Source organism: Psammomys obesus, unplaced genomic scaffold (assembly GCF_907164565.1).
Source record: "Psammomys obesus unplaced genomic scaffold, mPsaObe1.curated_primary_1811, whole genome shotgun sequence".
Lineage (NCBI taxonomy): Eukaryota > Metazoa > Chordata > Mammalia > Rodentia > Muridae > Psammomys > Psammomys obesus.
Genome location: NW_026596109.1, coordinates 11,200,950 through 11,223,722, shown reverse-complemented (window position 1 = coordinate 11,223,722; position 22,773 = coordinate 11,200,950). Strand labels below are relative to the sequence as shown.

Here is a 22,773-nt window from a genome sequence, read left to right as displayed (position 1 = left end):
CTTTTGCACTTCCTGTACAAAACTGGCACAAAAAGGATGTTACAGTGATCACCCTAGTTACACCCAGCCGCTTATCAAGGAGAACTCATGCTCAGATTTGTGTTTATTTGTTCCGACTCCTAACTGAATCAAACCAAAGGGGTTTCTGGTCTGTTAGCCACGGGAGGGTGGCTCAGTATAAACCGGGCCTTTGGGACAGTGAAGCTGAGTGCTCAGTCACTCAAGATCTGCCTAAGTGACCAGCAGGTAGTAAAGGCCCCTTTAGCGACAGCTGGCAAAGGACACCCACGCCATTTTATTTACTACACTAGAAATACTTTAAAGGAAAATTTTTCTAAGCACTTAAGCTTTCAGGAAAGTTGTAAACCTGAAAAGAAAACCTGCGTCCTCTGTAATACAGCCTCACCTACGCATGCTCAGGCACTAACACGCACTAACACTTGGACCCCCTTGATCTGTCGGTGCTTATCTTTTTCCCTCCGCTCCACAGCTGAAGCAGGCACCACAGCCCCTTGCCGCCCGCCTCACAGTGGATGTTGATTCCTTGCCCAGGACTTCAGCCAAGGTCAGTGTGTGGAAGCTCTAACCTCTCAGCCGCCCACTGATGTCCTGTCCTCAGTGGGGACTTCCCAAGCCTAGGGTCACACACTGCACATAGCTTGAGGCTTTGTGGCATGGGTACTATTATTTTAATGAATTTAGGCCCTTACATCCTGGAGTTTTGTTTGGTTTTAGCACAAAATACCTCATTTGAGTTCGCATTCTCTGCCAGAATATCTTGCCTCTCAGACAAATCTCAGCACCACCTGCTCATGGCTGGCTTCTCTGCTATGCATTTATTTCCCCATTTAGTAATAATCCATGTATGTAGAGGCACTTCTTAGACTTATGCAGACATCTTGTTCCTCAAAATTTCTCTTAGACTGAGCACCACTGATGTTTCTTGCCTGCACTGATATTTTACTATGACAGCTTAAAAAATGACTTTCTAGTTCCAGCATGCCCTTTCTGTACCAGCTGGACTTGATAATCCAGAAACAAAGGAGCCTTCCTCCATCCTGCTGTTCAGGTCACTCTGGTCTGTGGAGCTCCACTCTCTCAGTCTGGTACTCAGGTGACTCAGGGGATGCCATCTTTCAAGTTGAGCACGTTTAGGCTGGCTCCTGCATCCTTTCCTGATGCGCTTACAGTTAACCCTTCCTGTCCAGCCTGCCAGGCTAATCCTGCACTTAACCCTGCCTCATGCTCGGAATCGCTTTAACTGCAAGCAGCCCTTCAACTGGAGTGGTACAGGAGCCCAAGGTGTGGCGCACCCAGGATGTAGAACCCCAGTCCCTGGATGCAGATGCAGGCCCGAGACCCGGGAGGCTGAGCCTGCCCTTGGAAGTAACTGTTTCTAAAGGCCCAAAGGCCTGGACAGTGTGTCTCAACTGTCCATCTTTGTATGGGGTGAGGAGTACACTCTACACCCACCTCTTCAAAGGTTTTGCTGATGAAAATTACACAGAGAACTAGGATCAGGATTTTTCTTAGACTTAGGTACAAAGCCTCAGAAGTGCCCTGTCAGCCTGCACAGCACTAACAAGAATAGAGAGCCATGGAACCGCAGTAGGATGTCCTTCAACCCACAACAGGAAGCCCCTAACAGAGAGGCATATTTGGTGTTAATATTGAGCTTAGTCTGAATATACCTCAAAAGATACACTGGTACAGCAGCTGCCTGGCCCTCCTGCCCAGCTAACTGCACCTTGCCACTGGACATGGATCTGCTAGAACACACAAGGGTTTTTTAGCCTTCCCACAAAGGACAGGCTGGAGCCATAGGGACAGGTCCATTCTTAATTCACAAAAGATCCTTTATGTGTAGTAAAATCTTGGCAAACTGGGCTTAAGCCACCAAGGATACTCAATTTTTTTCTCCTTTTTAGCTTTGGTTTTATATAATGTGTACTGAAATTTATAAAGTAAAATGCTTAAGCGTCACATTCCTGAGTAGGCAGGTTTTCTAGATTTAAACCCAGAAGATAAATACAGAGCTTCTATACAGAAGAGTAGAACTGCATCCTGGTAACTTGTTCTCTTTCAAATCATTGCATGCTTACCAAGTTTACTTGTAAGCATAGATTGGATAATGCATCTCCTAGCTTTTTGAGACTGGCTCTCGCGTAAGCCTCGTGTGGCCTCAATCCCACAGCCTCGTCAAAGACCTTTCCTTCCTGATGGGCCTACCTCTGCTTCCCAAGGGCTGGGATTATAGGAGCATGCCACTATACCAGGCACTTTTTTTTTTTTTTTAATCAACTCTTTCTCAAGCCCTCCCACACTAAAGGTGGTGGAATGATGGGGCTGTCTCTTTAAGTTCCCTTCCATCTTCTCTGTCTACATTGGGTCTTACTAGTGGGTTCCAAATTCCAATGAGACTTCACTATGGTCATCTGAAAGATAATTATGCACTTACTGGATTTCTAACAAGCAATCCGCTCAATAGTAAGTCTAGAATTACGTTTGTGACAGTGGCTTCTAGTTTACTAACACTAAAATGAAACAGTGGTGACGGGATTTTTAAGTCACACACGTAAGACTAAGGAATACAGCAGGACTGCTGAGGCCCAGGCAAGAGTCCACCTGATCCTTAATTGATTGCACTGGAGCAGGCACGTGCTTCCTGGGTCTGCCGGCCTCAACCCCAACAGGGTGTTTCATGCTCAAAACTGCTGACCTCGCTCTGTACCACCATCTTTTAGGAAATGCCACAAACACTTGGGTGGAAAAAGCCTTAAGAACTAAGAGACCAACCACACAGGTTTTAGAGTGGCATTATGTAACTGAAATGGCACAGATCATCTTTGCCTTTCACGGGCAAAATTCCCTGACTCTAAAATAAATTTCCTATTTCACTCAGTTCGTAATTCAAAGGGACATACAGTGCAATTAAAAAAGAAATTTCAGTTGTGGCTGGCTCTCAGCTATAAGTGAATAAAGTTCGGTTACTGTGCTTGATCAAGTCTTCCAAGACAGGCTTTATGCGGGCCCTCCCTCTCCCCGTGCATTCCTTGGCTACAACAAAGGCCTTTTAAGAACCTCAGTCTTGCCAAGTCCAGTGGGTGCTTTGTCAGACCTCCCGCAGCTGTGAGGTGGTTTTTCAGTAAGCAGAATAACACCGACCGAAAGTAAGTTGTACAGGGAAACCTTTTAAGTTGCAGAAATGAGACCACTCCAGCAGAGGATGGAAGTGAGCAATGCCCAGGGCTAATGGGATATTTGAGAATAACCCCACAGCATCTTCCTTCTCACCGTGGACTAAGAACTCTTCAGGCCTCCTCTCTCGGCTCTAGGTCCCTTAATGAAGGCACAGACCCTTTCATTCCGAATTCCTGCTGGACACGACTGGAGTTGTTAAATCTCTTACATACGAAGGACTGGGAACTTGCACCCCCCTAGGTTAAGACTGGCCATGCTCTGGGAATCGCCTCTCTGCAGTTCCTGCCTTGCTACACACCAACAATGTCGCTAAGCTCTTTAAGGGCAGAGAAGCGTGGTCCGGCCCTGTCATCTACACACACTCACTTCGGAGCTGTGCTTATGTACCACTGTAGGGACCAGCAGCTGAATGTGTTAGCTCCCTGTAGAGCCGTCACAAATCATCCTGAGGAAGTTAGGCATGCTAGCTCATGCCTGCAATCTCAGTGCTAGGGAGGCCGAGGCAGGCGGAAATACTAGGAGTTCAAGATCAGCCTGGACTTACAGGGAGACCCTGCCTCCCACTACCAAAAACACAATAAATCAGTCTGGAGGAATACTTTGTTGAGGTTAATGCTTTAAAAGTGGGAAAGAGTGTGATAGAGTTCTACGAAATCTAAAATAATGCCATTTGTGAATGTTAACTAGGCTGCACCTACCTGTCCCTTTGTTTACCACAAAAGCAGTAGAACCTGGAGAAGCAGGGATTAGCCAGGTGGTCCGCTCAAGAAAGGGTCAAAAGAAGGTGCACAGGTGCAGGGGACACATGCTCTCACTGCTTTGGCAGTTGCAGGGAAGCTGGGTGAGGTGGTCTGTGACCCCAGCCCTTCGGAGGCAGACGCAGACGGATCTCTCCGAGTTTGAGGCCAACCTAGTCTACAAAGTGTTCCAGGACACCAGACAGAGAAGCCTTGTCTCAAAAAGCCAAAAATAATGAAGTGACAGGGAACAGAAAAGGGTATTTGAAGACTTTGAAAGCTAATTAACGCTGTTTAGAGTATAAAGTCCCTACAGTGAATCAGACCTAGTTTTAAAATAAAAATGGCTACATAAAACTGATAATTTTTTTTCTTTTTCTTTTTTTTTCCTTTTTTCCCCTTCCCAGTTAACAGTCTTTCATCTCAGGTACATGGACCAAACCCAAGTAAAGCTTCCCTTTACTTCCCAGCAATAGTACCAAAGTAACTTTCCTGTTCCCAAGTCCTCTGGAAAGTAGAAAGGCTAATGCAGCAGCTGTCAGGAACAAAGGCACAGGCAGAGGGGATAACAGCTGCCGCTGACCAGCTGGAGTCACGGATTCCTGTCCCCCACCTACTCAGGGAAGGCTCCGATCACCCTCACGTTCTCCCATCCCTTACAGTTACATCTTTGAAAGGCACATCCAGAAATGGTGCAGCTGAGGGTTAGGTTTAGCTGTACGTAATTACTTTGCAGAGGTTAAAGGGCAAGAGAGCTCTACAGCACAGAGCAATGGGGTCTCCTAGTCTTCGCCCACATTCTGGGGGAAGGAGGCTGCATGAGAAGCTTAGGTTCTGGCCTGCTTCCACGGAGGCCCAGGAGAGGCAGCACATGGGAAGCCCAAGCCACGGTTAGGTCAACAGGTCTTTGGTGCTTGTGTAGCAGCATCTCACGTACATGGCTCTTGCAGCCAGCAGAGCGGGTCAGTGAGCTGGTACGGTGCCGACCACCTCAAAGCAAAAGCACAAAGAAAATGATCAGATTTTTACAAGGTTTCTTAAGACAGTTAACCATGAAAAGCTCCCTTCCTGCCCAAGTCACTGAGCAACTTCAGAAGCAACCCGCAGGTGCTTCCCAACGGTGTTGCCTTTAGTCTCCAGAGAAGAAAATCAAAGTCTTTCTCCCCAGAAATGGCCGAGAAAGAAGTTTTAGTAGGGAGACAGACAGAGCCAGTGACACAGAGTTACCCACCTTCCTCACTGGCCCCTAGGCTCCAGGACCAGCCAGTTCTCAGTGACTGTCTGCACGTCCTGGCTGCTCAAAGGCTCCCGAAGCCTCACCTTCACCTCCAGTTTCCCCCCAGTGGGCTTTCTTCCATCCATAACCTGTGACAACCACAAAGAAATAGACAGTAACTGAGGGGACAGGCTAGGGCAGGTAGGTTCCCAGAGCAGCTGAGGCACCCTGGGTGTTAGCTTCAGGATAGCCCTGTCTTCCTTCTACAGAATGGGAAGGGGTGGACTGCTTACTCTCAGTGTCTTACAGATACGTTACCTAGAAGTCTAGACAAGTATTAGTGCTCTGGCTGGTGACGAGAAACCTATAGTTTTTCTCTTGGTCTTCGTGGTAACTTGTAAAATGAACCCTGGGATCATGCAGCAGCCTGACACTCCAAGCCCACACCCTCACACACAGCCCATGGAGAGTGGATGGATGGGTAGCAATCACAAGTACAACCCAGGCCATGCCGTCCTCCATGGCAGATTAAGGGAAGATTGAACAGAGTACTGCAACACGCCTGACATTCTGACCACTCTCAAGGCAGTTCAGAACAGGCCCCACTGTAGGCCTCCAGGAGGGAAGAGGCAAGCTCTAGCCTCCAAAGACATCAGTAAAGGTCTGTCTGGACCTGGTCTGCCACGGACAACTATGAACAAGTCCCTTCTCTGGCTGGTTCCCCAAATTTTCAGTCACAATTTACCTATGTTACTGATCTAGAAATAGTATATCCATTTCATGTTTGCAGTTTGTTCTCTGTCCACTGACCCAAGCACAACACAGCCTCTCAACAGAAATCTGCACTGTACTGAGCACTGGTCAGAATCTTCAAGAGTCTTCTCCCAACTGTCATTCCTGCTTCCCACCTGGCTGATTTCAAAAGTTGCTCAGACTTTTACTTCTGCCATCTATGACAAGACACCAGCCATTCCAAAGCACACTAAACAGACTTTAAATGGGAACAGAACCCTCAACAGAGTTCCAAGAGTTACCAGCTCATCCTGGGCCCTACCTCCATGATCTCTCTGATCTCACACTCTCTCTCCAGCCTTTCCAATTTCAGGTGTGCTGTGCCAACCAACTTGTCGCTTCTAAAGAAGGATCTGGGAAGGCAAGAAGCAGAAGAGGATTAGACTGGGCAGACAGGCAGTTATGAACGAGCTGAGCTCAGTGCAAGCAGTGATATGGAGGAAGAACAGTAGGAACTGCTCTGCTATTCTTCCCCTCCCACCTTGCCAGCGACTGCTGGAACTCTTACCCTTTGTGGAAGATCTCAAATTTGATTCCTTTGCTCTGGATCACCCTCCTAAAGCCTCGGTGATTTCGATTGATGTTTAGTTTGAAAACTTGTTCAAATTCTGCAAGGAGGGGAGAAGGCAGGGAGAGAGGGCTGGAATTCTTGGGGAAATGGAAATGGAAGCCTAGAGCAGGCTTTCTCTCTGGAGCTCAGTGTCCACAATTCAGTCTGTCAGCCACCAGAGAGATGCAGATCATGTGAGCTCCGGCCCTGTAAATAGTTTGGTGCCCTGAGACACAAATTATATATTGAAAAGGACTTGGAATGTGGAGTGAGAACTCCTAGATACATAGCTATACACATACACATATCCATTTAAGACAGGTTCTCACTGGCTGGCCCTGGCTGGCCTGGAACTCACTGTAATGACCACAGTGGCAGTAACCTCGCTGTGATCCTCTTACCTAGACCTCCCAAATGCTGGGGTTACAACACAACCAGATTTCAAGTCCATGTTTAACACTTCCTTGCTGTGAACCCCCAGACAAATCTCTTTAATCAAATAACCTCAAGCCTTTGGTTTTGTATTGCTTTTTCTTAAGATTTTCAGTATTTTTTTTTTCAGGTATGGTGGCACACACTTTAATCCTAGCACTCAAGAAACCCAAGTAGATTTCTCTGAGTTCTATGTCAGGCAGAGCTACAAGCTATATACTGAGGTGCTGTATCCAAAAAAAAAAAAAAAAAATTCTTTTAAAAGACCTTCCTATTTTTAACTCTGTGTATCTATGCACACATGGGTGCAGGTGGCCACAAAAGCCAGAGGAATGTTGCCCTCTGGAGGAGGAGGCAGTGTTTCAGGCAGATGTGTGCCCGCTGATGAGGATGCTGATGAGCAGAAGCAGGTCCTCTGCAAGAGCAGTCCCCTAACCAGTGAGCTCCCCAGCCCCAGGCCTGTTTTCACAGCTGTGTAAGTGAGCTACCCTAACAACCTGCCTTTATATTTGTTTGGTGACCAAGTAAGACAGTGTATTGTAAATACTGGAAACTGAGCTGTCCACACAGGAAAGGAGAGCAGAAATGGGTCTTATGTGTCACTCACCTGGGGAGTTTGTATTCTTCACCACGGCTGTTTTGCTCTTTTGAGCCTGATCCTATAGCAGAGATGAGAGAAGTTAAGATAGTTCAAAACAGACAAAGAAACAAATAAAAAAACCCTAGTGTGCTGGCACAACCTTTTGGCTGAGTCAGCAGCATGCAGGAAACGGGCCAGAGGCTCGAAATCGCTCCCTATGGCCATGCCACTCAGAGGTGGAGAGAAATGAAGCAGTACTGTGGTTTGGAGGACCCTAACCCTACCAGAACCTCACCGAGTTAGGGTAATGAAACTCAAACCGAACAAAAGCATCCAAGTCATCAGGAGTTACTCCTGTAAGGAAAAGGGAAGTCAGGTTGGAAAACAAGAGCCAGAGCCTGGTGCCCAGGCAGCAGTTACAGCATGTGGGCAAGAACATCCTTCAGCAAAGGGGTTGGCTATGGTTACCTGGTGGGGCTGGGAGGTTCATTCCCCGCACAATGATCAGATGCATTTCTGTGCTGTTGAGCTCTGAGAAGATCCTACAGAGAATGAAGACAGGGCAGAGTAAAGACACAGCACAAGGGCTGGCAAAGTACTGCCAGGCCTCGCCCTCTGACTCCTACAGCTCTGAGCTCCTCTCTGAAGCACACCCACCTCCCCAACTCCAGCACTCCAAACTCACGAATCTGGGAAGGCTCACTAAAGATGAAGTGTCTCCAGGCTCTGCTCCAAACCTTTGCCCTATCCCTGCACAGAGCCAGTTTCCCTTAGGCTTTGGCACCTCACAGTCTGGAATGTCTTCAACTCAAAGTGGTGGCTGGGAGGGTCAAGGCCCTGGGCCTGGGCTAGCTGCAGGATCTCAAGCTGTTTCTTTCGGTCCTGAGCAAGATTCTCAAACCTGCCAGGGATGAGGAACCACATCAGCAAGCTAGGATGTTATCTGATCCCTATCCAACAAGCCCAGCACAGTCCTGGCACTTACCGGGTAGTCTCGGCCACATTGCCCTGGTGCATGAACTGCTTGGAGAACAGCAGGCACTTCTAGAAACAGGAGCCCAGAGTGACACCATAGCCAAGGCTAGCATTCAAGGGCTGACCCCTCAAAGCTCCACACAGTTCCTCCTTAGCCTCACCTCTCCTCCTTGAAAACATTCCTAGAGCACACTTCCTAAGGCCCAACACTCCTTCCTGCTTATGTGTGTTTGTCAGTTTGGGACAGGGTCTCAGCTGCATGGCCAAGGCTGAACTGGAATTCATGGTAACTCTGCTGTCTCACCCTCCCAAGTTCTGGTACTGCAGGTACGTATCACCCACCACACATGACTCTACCTACACTTTGCTGCTTCCTTTGAGGACAGCCATTTCCCAAAATTTCACTTAGCAAACTCCTTCCTTAAAAACTGAACTCATCTGGGTATGGAGATATACTGTCTGTAACTCCAGCTCTTGGGAAGCCACCCTGAGATCCATGATGAGTTCCAGAACAGCATGGTATACAGCAACTCTGTCTCAAAGATCAATGCAATCAAGAAACAAATTCAAGCATACACCTCAAAGAAGCATCCCAACAGATTAATCCCCTAAGTTTCATAACCACATGAAAAAGGGGGCTGGAGAGATGGCTCACTGGTTAAGAGCACTGGCTGCTCTTGCAGAGGACCTGGATTTGGTTCCCAGCACCTGCATGGTGGCTCACAACCACCTATAATTTCAGTTTCAAGGAATCTTATTTCTTCTTCTGACCTGCATGGGCACAAGGTACATGTGATTTTTTTCACACATACATGTATACAAAACATGTTTTAAAAAAAGGGGAGGGGAGTAGCACCATTTTGCAAATGAGTAAAATAGCTTGTGCAGGGTCATACTTAGGCCAGTGAGAAGAGTTATACTCTGAACCCAGGCCAGGACACAGAAGGCAAAGATACAGTCTACTGACCTCGTGCTGCTCCAGGAGCATTTTCTGAAGCTGGGCATACACCTCTTCAGCCTTCTGGGAGAGCCGCAGATCCTCATGGTGAATGAGGATGAAGTCACCCTCTTCATCCGTCAAGGGGGAAGGCACCTGCCCAGATTACAAGGCCCCTCGGGCCACCAGAGTCAGGTTACACCTCTGCCAAGCCCAACCAACACAGGAATCCATTTTTCAATAGCCACTACCTCCAGTGGCACTCACAGCCTCCCACTCTGTCCCTGCTGCAGCACTGCTTCCACCAGACCCGCCCTGCGACGCTACTTGTGGCCATAGGGAACTGACATTCCTTTCCCCTTCTATCTCCCCAAGGGTCTATCTCAGGCCGACAAGAGGGAGAAAAGCAAAAGGCTCTTTCCCTGCTGTCACCATTCTATGTAAGTCCTACCTCCACCCAGCAGCCACTCCAGGTCACAGCCACCAGCCAGCCCCACCTCTGCGCCTCAGGCTGTACTAGGGGGGCTCACCTTGGAGAGGTCAATGGGCTGACCCGCTCTGGCCTGGGCGATCTGAGCCTCGAGCCCTTTGGCCACTCGTAAATGAGATTTGGCCTGTTCCAGGTCCTGCCTGCGCTTGGCCTGCAAGGCTGCTTGTTGGTACTGCAGTTTCCGAGCCTCCAGCAGCGCGAGCTGCTCCCGAGCTAAAAGGACAGGGCCAGTGGTTGGGGCCAGGCCATCTCACAGGACTCCACTCCTCTGCCTTATTTGTCCCCAAATTACCAGATGGACTTAGTGACTCCTTAGAACTTGAGGCCTTGGGGTCAATCAGAAGAGCGGATGAAGGGACCAGAGGCTGCGCTGGCTTCTTGGCCAGTGGGGCCTGTGCCGGAGTCTCACTCTGCAGGTGGCACCCAGTTAAGAGACTATCAAACAGTTTCCATTCCCCACCCTGGCCTGACCTTAATGCTGCACCCATTCCCTGTGTGACCTCACTGGAGTGGCTTCACTTCCAGAGCCAGACGACTGAAAGACAGAAACCTCAAAAACTTTCTAGCCTAACTTCCCCAACTCCAGCATCAAAGAACAGTAACATCTTTGTTGCCCCAGACTTGAGTTCTGGGGCCAGAAATACACAGGTTTGATTTCTAGTTCTGCCTCTGGCAAAGTTTTCCCTCAAAATAGAGGGAAGGATCTCTATTTTCTGGGGTTAATACACTACAGCAGGGTCTGGGTTTACTCTTTGTTGGCTGTCTATCATCATTGGTCCTTGTCATGTTCCTTGTGGCCCCACCCACCCGAAGCCCTGAAGTCCTGGGCCCATCACCAAACCTCCTCATCTTCATCTACCAGGGCTGTGTCTTCTGAGGCCAGTTTTTGGGCAGCTGCCAAAGCAGCTACCACGGAATCCTCCTCAATACCTTTGCTGGGCTCCAGACCAGGGATGGGAGGAAATCCTGAGGAGAGACAGAATGGAAAGGGGAGACACATGAGGCTGCTATGGGTCCTGCCTGGATCTAGGAAGGTGGAGGCACACACAAGAACCTTGTCTCTCCCTCCATTCTTGCTCAGAACCTCGTAAGGTCCACAGGCCAAGCATCCCTCACCTGGAGGAACAGGTAGGTCAGCAAAGTCAACCTTCCGTCCTGCTTGATGTGCTTGAACAGCATGCTGATATTGCTACAGGAAGGAAGGGAAGAGCTGCAGCCCCAGAAGAAAACAGGTCCCAAGGGAGCAAGAGCTCCATAAACACACAAGGCCTCAGAGAATACCAGGGCTCGTAGGGAAAGCATGCAGGCAGGACAAGTGAGAACAGGCTAACACAGACTGGGCTCACCTTGGCAATGCGATCATGCATCCTGGCCTTGCGCTCATCCCCATTGGCCCGGGCCTGGATGGCTGCCTCACGGTACCTGTTCAGCCTTTGCTGTAAAGCATCCAGCACCGTTTTTGGCTCTGTAGGGGGCACTGGGTGGTAAACAGAGACTATCAGCTCATCATGCCCCTTTCCAGGCCCCAATTCCACTGTCCTACTGTGAAGTCCTACCTGGGACAGCTGGGAGGTCAGAGGCCATCACCGGCTGCACTTGCTCCAGTACTGGGGACAGGACTTGGGTTGCTGTGGGAGCCTTAGAAGCCTGTGGGAGGGCCTTCAGATCTGGGGACCCAAAGAGCAGGGTAGGCAGAGTGCCTGGCCAGCCCCATATCTCACAGTCCTCCCTGATCCCAGCCTAGGCAGACGTCCCCATTATCTGACTGACCCTCAGGAGCCGGGGGCATGGCACTCAGATCCACAGGCTGCCCCTTCTCCAGGGCTTCCAGGACAGCACCAAATCTCTATAGAAGAAAAACAGTCACAGGCATGAGCCAATGGGCCCCAAGAGTGTGCCCTGAAACCACCCCACCAGGCCACGCTCACCCAGGTGCTATCTTGGTTCCCTCTCTAGCCTCTGCTTCCCCATCTCTTAAAGAAACACAGGGCGTCATACCTTCCCAATCCTCATCAACTCCCGGGCACGATCTACATCTCCAGTCCGCTTAGCATTGAGAGCAGCCACTTTGTACTCGCTCTGTCGGGCTAACAGCAGGGCCTTTACATCTGGGTCTGAATCAGGCAAGGGAGCAATGGCAGAGCTGCCAGGGAGGCTGGACTCAGGTTGGGGAAGATTGCCTACACGAAACAAAAGACCCCAGAGAACTCAGCTAGAGGGTCAAAGGAGGAAGTCTGAGGTGCCCCAGTCTTTCTGGGGATTCTTGGAGCAATGGCAGGCAGGCAGATGGAGTAGACAGGCTGTGGGAACCAGAACAGGATGCTTCAGATACCTGACTCCATAGTACAGGATGCTGCAGAGTCTCTCTCAGAGTTCTTGTTGGCTGTTTCCTGGTGGGGTGGGGGCCTTTTGCCCAAGGCCACTGGAGGTGGAATCTCATCCTCATTGATCTTTCCGCCTTTCCTCACAGTGGCAAGTTGTGACTCCAGAGTCTAAGGGAAATAGTTAGACTAGTAACCTAGGAAGCCAGCTGGTCCTGGAGCTTGCCAGAAGACAGGCCAGCTATGCACCCGTTTATCGTGGCTGTGTGCGGCCTCCCTTTACTGTCATCTGACCCAAGCCCTGTTCTCCAAGCTGCCTCACAGACAGCCTAACTCACCTTCAGGCCTCGCTCACAGCGCCGGGCTTTGGCAGCTTCACCAGCCTCCTTGGCACTGGCTGCGGCCTCCCAGTAGTTATGGATCCGTTCCTCCAGCAAAGCCTGCAGCCCCCGAGGCCCTCCAGCCTGCAGATACTTCAGCTCAGGGCTGGGCCGCTCCACAGCCAGCTAGGCCCTTGCCATTCTCTCCCTGTGAGGAAGCTACCCCAGAAGATGGATCTCTGGGACTCCAGGAGAAACAAGTGCCTAAGACCCCAGAGTATGAGTCAAAGACCCACAAGAGGCCAGACATCATGTCAGGCAAGCAGAGAACCCCAATCAGTAGAGGCCAGAGAGTGGTGTCCAGGAGCGGCCTGGAACAGAAAGGCTTTGGAGGCAACCAGCTATGGAAGTCTGTCATGCTCGCTTTCTACGGGGTGAGGGCAGTTGCTAGAGTTGTTTGGCAGCCTTGCTGTGTAAGCCATGCTACATGCGTACTATACATGGACACATAGGGGCATCAAAGGTCCATCAGGGCCTCCTGAAAACCCTACCTGAGCTGCTGTAGGCAAGGCCTGTTGCAGGGCTGTCTGTACTCCAGGTTGCTCAGTGCTATCCCCCGCCTTCTCCTCACACAAGTCTGGGCTTGTTGCCTCACTGCCATCTTGTGGCCCAGCTCCTTCATCCACACCCAGGACCTCCTGCAGCTCTGTCTGGGGAAACACAGTCCAAGAACTCTGGGTGCCTCATGGCCACATCATGACTGAACAAAAGTTAAAGGCCCCCTTTCCCTGGCAGTATTTCTCAATGTCAAATCCTGAGCTTAGTCCTCGTTAGCAACAGTTCTTTAATTGAATCACGGAAGAGACTTCATATCTGAGAATTCCAAGTTGCAGAGCTCAGACCAGAAGTCAAAGGAGACAAATCTCTCACTGTAAAGCCATGAGGACAGGCCTGGAAAGGGCAGGGTGCTCACTCAGTGGGGCAGAGAGGCACAAACCCCTGTCCTTCCATAGCCCTCTCCTCTCCTAGCTTGGTCCTTGACCCCAGCCTAGAAAACACACCAGCAGGTCAGCATCCTCCTCCAGCCCTTCTTCTTCCTCTCCTTCCTCCTCCTCCTCATCTCGCATACAGGCTGCTGCCAACTTCTCAATGTGGGCCATGGGCAGAGGAGCTGAGGAAAGAATCACAGAGGGTCTGGTAAGGTAAGGTGCTGGACAGTAAAACTAGGATCTTTACGTCACTGTACTGGTAGCTAACTCAGGCAGAGATTTACCTTCCTTTCACAGCCATGGCCCACTCAGAAGGGTACTTTCCTTTCAGGACCCGGCTCAAAAGACCCTTGCTATGAATGCTTGCCCAGGCTCTCCCACAAGTAGCAAGCTGCTCCTTTTCTGCATTTCTGCTTGTAGCTAAATGTACCTGAACATGGCCGCACTATGCCTTTCACATTTGTAAGTGGTTCTAACATCTACTCAACTGTCACAATTCTGAAAAATTGGACAACATCTGCATTTTCATGACTGAATAAAACTAAGACACACCAACATCCATTTCCCAAAATTCACAATCCTAGTACATGGCAATATTTAAACCCAGGCTTATCTAATTCCAAAGCAGGGCTAGAGTAGTAAGCCCCTTCCAAGCCATGTCACTGACTTCAGCTAAAGGACACCCAGGCTACCTCTAAGGGTTCCTGCTAAGACTCAGAGTCCTTACTGTGATACCTAAATCTCTGTCCTTTTCCAGGCTATGAAGGAGATCTCATTTACTCATTGGACATAATTTCTATTTACTGTGTTCACAATTTTGTCAGTGCTAATTGGGCCCCTACTGGACAGTACGAGGCCCTATCTATGTAGGACTAAGGCTAGCGATCTGAATTAGGCTAAGAATCAGACCTGTCCTCAAATGGGATGGAGCTCCAAATACAGGCAAGCAACTGACATCTATGTGGCTGACCCGCAGAAGGGTACAATACCAAAAGAACTAGGGGAGCTGGCTGACTGACTCCTCCAGGCTGTAAGGCCAGGGCCCTCTCCCTCAGGGGCCTGCACTAGCCCAGTAGTGAAAACTCACCCTGCCCCTTGGGTGCTGGCTTCTTGCTTGTGCTTCCTGCTTCCCCAGTGAGAGACAACAGCTCAGCCTCCAGGTCTCCATCATCTTCAGTCTCATCCATCCCCAGGAGCATGTCCTCAGGGTTGAACTCCACAAAAAGCCCCAGCTAAGAGCACAGGAAGAGGATGGTTTTTAAAGAACTTGTTATTTTTATGTGTAATAATGTTTCATCTGCATGTATGGATAGGTACTACGTGTGGCAGCGGCCCTTGGAGGTGAGAAGGCAGATCCCCTGAAATTAAAGTGACATATTGTTTTTAAGCTACCACGTGGGAACCACACTCAAGTGCTCTCAACAAAGAGCTGCCTCTACAGCCCCCAGAGGATGCTCCAGAACCACTTCATAGGAACTGAAGAGATGGCTCAGTATTTGAGTGCTTCCCCCTCTTCCAGAAGACCACATTCCGTGCCTAGCACATTGGGTGCTTCACAATCGCCTGGAAGCCCAGCTCCAGGGGGTCTGATGCTCTCTCTGGCCTATGGGCAACCACACACGTTCACACCGGCTACGAAAAGGCATTCATTCATGTCTCAGTCAGTCCTTAAGGGTTAGTAAGTGTGCAGTGCTCTGCCTGCGTGTACACCTGCTCGCCAGAAGAGGGCACCAGATCCCAGCATAGATGCTGGGAATTGAACTCAGGACCTCTGCAAGAGCAGCCAGTGCTCTTAACCTCTGGGCCATCTCTCCAGCCCCTAGAGAATTGTTTTTAAAATTACATAATGAACCAAAACCTAAGAGGTTAAGGCAGGAGAACAATTCTAAGTTTAAGGCCAATCTGGTCTACATATTGAATTCCAAGCTAGGATTTTAGACCATCTCACAAAATAAACAACAAAAAGAGAATCACATAATGAAACTTGGTAATGTGGCACGCGCATACAATTCCATCATGTGGGAGGTGAAGGCGGGATGATCATATACATAAGACCACATAATGAAATAATGTATTGTGGCACATGCTTATGATCCCAGCACTGAGGGAGACAAGGCAGGAAGATTCCAGGTTTAAAACCTGCCTGGGATACCTAGTAAATCCAAGGCCAGCCCAGGCAACTTGAGAGAGAGCTTATGACAGAATAAAAAGCAGAAAGAGGGCTGGGCGTACAACTCAGGAGAAGAACACCTGCCGAGCTCACCCAAGACCCTGAGCTCTATCCCTACTCACCCCGAGGCCCGATGTACAGAGAAGGAAACAAATCTAAAATATGGAGAATTTTTTTAATAGTTATTTTTGAGACAGGGTCTCCCTGTCCCGGACTCTTTGTAAACCAGGCTGGCCTCCAACTCAGAGATTTGCCTGCCTCTGCCTCCTGGGATTACAGGCATGCAACAACATGCCTGGTGGTGTAAACATAGACATTTTTCTTTTTTAAAGAAGCCAGTAAGACTACAGTGCCATTGTTATAACAATAAGAACAACAGCTTTGCAGTATTAATAGTTATATTATTCTCATCATCTAGAGAAATTCAACCACACACACAATAACCCTAACCTTTTTTGGGGGTGAGGGGGAGGGTGGAGCCAAGGAGTAATTTGAGATAACTTTCAGTGTGTAACCTAGGCTGGCCTTGAACTCACAATCTTCCTGCTTCAGCCTTGTAAGTGTTGGGATTACACATACGTGCACCACATTTATTTTTTAATTGTAGTAAACCTAACATTCCCATTGTTATGCAACCATCACTACTCTCCACGCACAGAATTTATGTGCAAAACTGACTTTGTACCTATTAAACACTAGCCTATCTTCCCTTTTTCCCATCTTGCTTTCTGTGTCTGTTATTTTGAATGTCTGGGCAGACACAGGCACTAGTTTCCCACAATGTTCAGTAATGGCTGCAACCCCCTGAATGACAAACTAGAATAATTTAAAGTAAGGTTCTGATGATAGCTATGCCCTTTACCCCAACCCATCTCTTACCTGATTTTTTGTATGTTCTGGTTTATTTTTTAAGTTTTTTTTATGTATATGACTATTTTGCCCACATGTATGTATGTGTACCATGTGGCTACAGTGCCCTGAAGGCCAAAAGAGACTGTCTGATACCCTAGATCTGAAATAACATGTGATTGTAATCCATAAGGAAGGTGTAGAGAACTCAATCTCTTTCTTCTGAAAAAGCAGCAATGGCCACTGAGCCATTTCCTTAGCCACCATCTGTTCTGTTGTTTGAATCCTCCTGGCTATGCAGTCCAGGCTGACCTGAAATCTGATTGCTGTGCAGCCCACACTGGCACTAAATTCATTCTCTTTCTATTTCTGCATCCAGACCACCTGGTTTTTAGATGTGGGCCACCAATCCCAGCTTACCTGCTTTCAAAAAACCAAGACTAGACTAAGACCCAGAAGAAATAAAAAGAGAAAACATGGGAGTCTTTAGGCTCCCTCATTAGAGTCTGTCCATGGCATCAGTTGGCCGCCATTGGCTGCAGCCCTAAGTCCTGGCATCCTAGAATTAGCCAGCAAAGTTGTCACCCTAAACAGGAAACCTGTGAGCACAATTAGGCCTCAGAACAATCAAAACCTTGGTAGCTCCTGAACACTTGGGTTGTCGTGTAGTATGGCCACAGCATGATGGCAGAGCTGAAATCCCAGAGAGGTCAGGCTCTAGTCACAAAATGCTGAGAGCTCCACCACCTAAGAGCATTGCAGAGAAAACCACACTGGAGACCCAATTTGCCACAAGTGTCTAGAGATCCCCACACCAAGGTGACCCACAGGCAAAGGAGGCCACGTCCATACCTGCTTGGCAGTTGCGGCACCCTGGCCACTGGTCTTAGGTCCCTTCCGAGGTCTTGGCCCTGGCATCTTGGCAGGCTAGATACCTATCAGTTATAAAGTTGAAGAGACTCAGACTAGAGATGATGAGTCATGACTGCAACAGGGTACCAAGGGTTAAGGAGGGAATTCCCAAGGGGTAAAATGCCACTTTGTAATTGAAGCACAGAGGGAAGGAGAGGGAGGCAGTGGATGGAAAGCTGGGGACCACAGTCAACAAAGGAATGTGGGGCAGGTGTACATGACAGTTACTGAACTGACCAATGACCCTGGAAGGCAGATTCACGGAAGCTATGCTAGGAACAAAGCTGTACAAGGGTTTCAAAAGGCTTCTAGAAACAGGGATGCCCGTTCTGGAAATTGTGTGTTTACGTTTAAAAGTTCCTCAGTCATATGAGACAAAATTTCAAGTGCTCAGCAGCTGCACATGGCTAATGGTACCACTAGGCAGCAGAGACACAAATGGCTTTCATCATCAGTCTCCTTGGACACTCTGGGCCACACTCAGCATTCAGATGCTCTGAAAGATGTCACAAGTGATCACTGGTACTGCAACACAACCTGCCCACTAACGGAAGTACAGAAACTCATCTGCGCCCACCTCAGGCTACAAGGAACCAGACCCACGGGCAGACAAATAGCACAGGGCAGCTGCAGGAGCCATGGGTGTCAAGAGGTGGGCCCTTACCCAGGATACAAAAAAAGGCATCTTACAAAGGATGGTGTCTGTGCTGGGTCACAAGGTTTGCACACGGGGGGGGGGGGGGGCAGGGGGACGAGGGGGAATGACCAGGATTCCAAGCAATCAAACAAACATTGATATCAGTTCTGAGGTGAGAAACGGCTTGGCCTACAGAAGGAAAAGAAAGACCTGGCACCACGGAGGCATAAACCAAACCATGAGCCTAGAAATGGACACAGGAGCCAGGGGCGAAGGGTGCTCGGGCGTTATCCTGACAGCAGTGGGACGTGTCGCGGGGTGTAGAAGGTGCACCGGGAGTGGGAGGTCACACAGGGCGGGAAACCTCTTGCAAATCTGTGAAGGAGGCGGGGTGGCGTGGGGATTCGGAGCTGGACTCGACAGGGCTGCGAGGGCCCCTGGTGTTAGCGCCCGTACGCCCGGCACTCCAAGTGTCAGATTTCGACTCCGCTCCACAGCGAGGCGCCAGGCGGGGTGGGGTTCGGGAAGTGAAGGAGTTCCGGGGAAGGAGGCGCTCCGGGGCCGGGCGGGGCTCAGGACAGGCGCGTCCGCGTCGAAGGGCGACGCCGGGCTCCCCAAACCCGCGCGTCCTCCCGCTGACAGGCCCGGCCGCCCCCAGACTCCACACGCCGGGAGGAAGGCACGCTGCATACCTCGCGGCGGATCCGTACCGAAACTCGGCCCTCTCCGGCCGGGAACCGCCCGGCTCCCCGCGGGCCCCGGGCGGCAGCGGACACGGCCACAGGAAGTGCCCGCCCACGAGGAGGCGGCTCGCGTCCGCACGTGACCGCACGGCCGACGCCTCGCAGTGCGCATGTGCGCTGGGGAGCGTCCGGGGCGGGTCCCGCGAGACTGGCCGGCCGTAGCCCGGCGAGGAGCAGGTCCCGCGAGACTGGCCCGCGGGCCTCCGTGGGTTTTGGCGTTCGGCGCTCTACCCTCGCGCCCGGCGCTCTTCCTGGCGAGCTCGCTCTCTCCTCCCTCCTCGCTGTTTTGCCGGCCGCGTCCCTAGGTTGGCTCCGGGAGAACGGGGCTTCCTCGCAGCCCAGCATCGGACGAAACTTCAGTTGAGAGGCACCAAAGCCCTCAGTACACTGAGGCCGGTGGATCGCTGCAGTCTGCGTGACAGCCCTCTCCTTCGGGGTGGATGGAGGGGACCTGCAGATGGACTGAACCCTAAGATTCCTGACACCGCGGGCGCACTCCCACCTGGTGCAGAGACCGAGGCCTCAGGTCTGCAGCCCGCGTGGTGGCGCACGCCTTGATCTCAGCGCTGCGGAGGTGGAGGCAGTCGGATCCTCTCGTCTGCCGCCAGTCTGGTCTAGTTCTAGGCCGGGCAGGGCTGCATGGTGAGAACCGGGTCTCAAAATTAAGCGAGTGGTTTAGCGCACTGGCTGCTCTCAGAGGTCCTGGGTTCAGTTCACAGCAACCACATGGTAGCTCACAATCGTCTGTCCTGAGGTCCGATGCCCTTTTCTGGTGTGCAGGTGTACATGCAGTCAGAACGCTCATCCACATAAAATAATTTTAAGTATATAAAAAGCCCAGTAAGGCAGCTCCCAAAAGTTGTCCTCCGCTCCTATACACAGTTGCAGTCCCAACTGTACCCCGACATTCACATCATCACACACAAATAATAAATACACAGCATTCATTCATTCCTACAGGGTTGGTTATTTGCATGTTTTCTCTGGGTAACAGCCTGGCTGTCCTGGAACTCCCCTTGTAGACTCACAGGAATCCACCTGCGTCTGCCTCCCCAGCGCTGAGGTCAAAGGTGTGCACCACCACCACCCCTCCGTTCTGAAACAGTATCATGTAATCCCGCCTGGCCTTGACTTTGCTTTGTAATTAAGGATGACATGGAACTTGTCTTCCTGTCTGCATTCCCCCAGTGCAGGCAATATACCTGTGGGACTTGTGAGGTGCTAGGGATAGAATCCAAATATGAGTTAGTGCTAGAAGCACTCTAACTCAGCTACCACCCAGCTCTAGTAGTACCTGTGTATGTAAATGAACACAAGCTGTGACCACTGACTACATCTCCCATTCTGCAACAGTTCCTGTTCAGTATCTGTCCTCTTATGGGAATCTCACAATGGCTACCACACGTTTTCCATGTAACTAACTCAAATGAGACACAGTATAACATAGAAGATAGTGTATAACAGAGCAAAGAAGGATAATGGCAGAGGGACAAGTGTAGGAGAGCCAGCCAAGCCCTGTGTCGCAGCCCACACATATAATCCCAGTACTCAGGAGGTACAGGCAGATGGGTTTTGTGAGTTGGAGGCCAGCCTGGTCTACACAAGCAAGTTCCAGAACAGCCAAGGCTACACAGAGAAACCCTGTCTCAAGGAAAATTCTCCAAAAGTAAGTGGATACTGACAAGCACCTTTGTGACTGTTTTTAAGATAAGCTCCACAGTTTTTGTAGGTCTCTACAGTTTCCCTGAGGGCTGCTGTCCTGTTGAGAAAGGTGAGTTTGGAGTTGTGTGTACAATGCTGACAGGTACAGTATACATGCTCATGTAGGACCTCTTGTCCTTTTCCATAGCTTTCCAGTCTCCACCCTATTTTCTTAGACAAGGTCACTCACAGAACTGCAAGTTGTTTCAGCTAGACTTGCTGATTGGTGAGCTCCTGGAATTCCCTAGTCATTCCAATGCCGGGATTAGACTCATGGAATCATGCCCAGCTTCTGTCTACCTAAAGGTATGTTGTCTGCATGTACACCTGCATGCCCACAGAAGGTATCAGATTCCTCCATTTATTTATTTTCTGGTTTTTCAATTCAGGGCTTCTCTGTGTAGCCTTGGTTGTCCTGGAACTCATTCTGTAGACCACAAAGATCCACCTGCCTCTGTGCCCAGAGCACTAGGACCAGGATTAAAGGCGTGCACCACCACCGCTGGCTTTGTGAGACAACGTGCAGATTACCTTACCTAATACATTTTGTAGCTCTATCCATTTCCTGTAGATCTCGTTTCACTTTAAAGATGAGTAAAATTCCTTTGTGTATCTGCACCACCTTGCATCAGTTGGTGACATCTAAGCCAATTACATTTATTTACCACTCTGAACAGAACAGCCCGACATGAGTAATGTATAAACATTTCTATGGTGGGGTAATTATTTGGGTGTATACCCAGGAGCACTATTGTTGGATCATGTGACAGTTCTATTATAATTTAGAAACTGTCAATGGAGGGTCCCAGAAAAAGTTGCGCCTACATCCAAACTCAGGCTCTCATGCAGTGCGGTGAACAGTTTCTGCTGAGCTACCTCCCCAGTCAAGTTTCAGACTTTTAAACAACATTTTTGATTGTACTATGAGTGGATCTATGTGTACGTGTGCATGCACACAAGTGCAAGTGCCCTCAGAGTCCAGAAGATGGTGTGGATACCCTGGTGCTGGACTTACCAGCAGTAGTGAGCCACCAGATATCTGTAGGCGCAAGGAACTCAATTCTGGCTCTCTGCACAACAGGACATGCCCTCAGTAAGACTGTGAGTAGGATATGTAGGCCAAATTAACCCTTCTCCCCTGAAGTTGCTTTTGGTCATAGTGTCTTAGTTGCAGCAATAGAAAGCAAGCTAAGAGAGGTGACTATATATACTTGCTTTGCTGAAGATAACCTTAATAAGTCTTTCTGTGTCTACCTCAAGCTCTGGGATTGCAGGTGCGCATGACCACCTGTTTAGTTTATAGTAGTGTGGGGATGAACAGGGCTTCAACATTTGCCAGAAAGCAATCTCCCCAGCCTCCAAGCATATCTATTGGATATATTAAGTAGCTTCCTTTTGTTTTTTTCAAGACAGGGTTTCTCTGTGTAGCCTTGGCTGTCCAAGATTCACTTTGTAGACTGGGCTAGCCTTGAACTCACAGAGATCCTCCTTGCCTCTGCCTCCCAGGTGCTAGGATCATAGGCGTGTGCCACCATGCACAAGTAGCTTCTATTTTCTATTGTCAGTAGGAATTGATAAGTGCTAAGTTTGCTTTAAAAATCTGAGTATTGCATGCCTTTAATCACAGCACTTGGGAGGCAGAGGTAGATCTCTGAATTCAAGGCCAGAGTGGTTTACAAATGAGTTCAGGACAGCAAGGGATCTGTTACACTGAGAAACAGTCTCCAAACAAAAAAACCAAAACAAACAAAAACATCTGAGTGTTTGCCTTTATGTATGTATGTATGCTTGCATACATATGTACCATGTACATGTTTGGTGCCCTTGGAGGACAAGAGGAAGGTGTCAGATAACCTGGAACTGGTGTTAAAGATGGTTTTGAGCTGCTAATGGGTGCTGGGAACTGAGCCCAGATTCTCTACAAGAGCAAGTCTCCTTAACCACTTAGACATGTGTGTGGCTATGAGTGGTAACTTTTATATCTTTATATATTACCTATCATTTCTATAATATTTCTTTATTTGCTTCTTTGACATAGTATTTTATTGGTAGCCCAGGCTAGAATCAAGCCAACAGCAATCCTCCTGCTTCAGCCTCCCAAATTTCGAGGTTACAGGTGTATGCCGCCACAGAAGGGCTAAAGGCATCTGGCTTGCATTTAACATTGGGAGATGAGCCCAGTGCCTCCTGCATGCAAGGGGAGCTGTCACTGTGACGCACA

At 49.5% G+C, this 22,773-nt stretch overlaps 1 protein-coding gene across 5 annotated transcripts; it reads right to left on the bottom strand.

The window, feature by feature from the left end:
* Nucleotides 1-4,268: 4,268 nt before the first annotated feature.
* Cc2d1b (coiled-coil and C2 domain containing 1B) lies at nucleotides 4,269-18,915 on the bottom strand. Of its 5 annotated transcripts, XM_055628928.1 has the most exons (26): nucleotides 18,801-18,915; nucleotides 18,319-18,483; nucleotides 17,412-17,494; nucleotides 14,628-14,772; nucleotides 13,613-13,722; nucleotides 13,103-13,261; nucleotides 12,570-12,695; nucleotides 12,243-12,402; nucleotides 11,909-12,090; nucleotides 11,681-11,756; nucleotides 11,467-11,577; nucleotides 11,257-11,387; nucleotides 11,027-11,099; nucleotides 10,752-10,876; nucleotides 10,203-10,320; nucleotides 9,951-10,123; nucleotides 9,451-9,576; nucleotides 8,494-8,552; nucleotides 8,293-8,409; nucleotides 7,977-8,050; nucleotides 7,804-7,862; nucleotides 7,536-7,587; nucleotides 6,455-6,554; nucleotides 6,209-6,299; nucleotides 5,170-5,303; nucleotides 4,269-4,928 (listed from the first exon to the last, which is right to left on the bottom strand). In XM_055628928.1, the coding sequence occupies exons 3-25, from the start codon at nucleotides 17,475-17,477 to the stop codon at nucleotides 5,175-5,177; spliced, it is 2,562 nt and encodes an 853-aa protein (XP_055484903.1). In that variant the 5' UTR covers nucleotides 17,478-17,494; nucleotides 18,319-18,483; nucleotides 18,801-18,915; the 3' UTR covers nucleotides 4,269-4,928; nucleotides 5,170-5,174. The 5 variants fall into 5 exon arrangements, with proteins under 5 accessions (XP_055484903.1, XP_055484902.1, XP_055484904.1 ...); XM_055628927.1 differs by lacking the exon at nucleotides 18,319-18,483; XM_055628929.1 differs by lacking the exon at nucleotides 18,319-18,483 and having other exon boundaries at nucleotides 11,257-11,375.
* Between the last annotated feature and the right edge of the window lie 3,858 nt (nucleotides 18,916-22,773).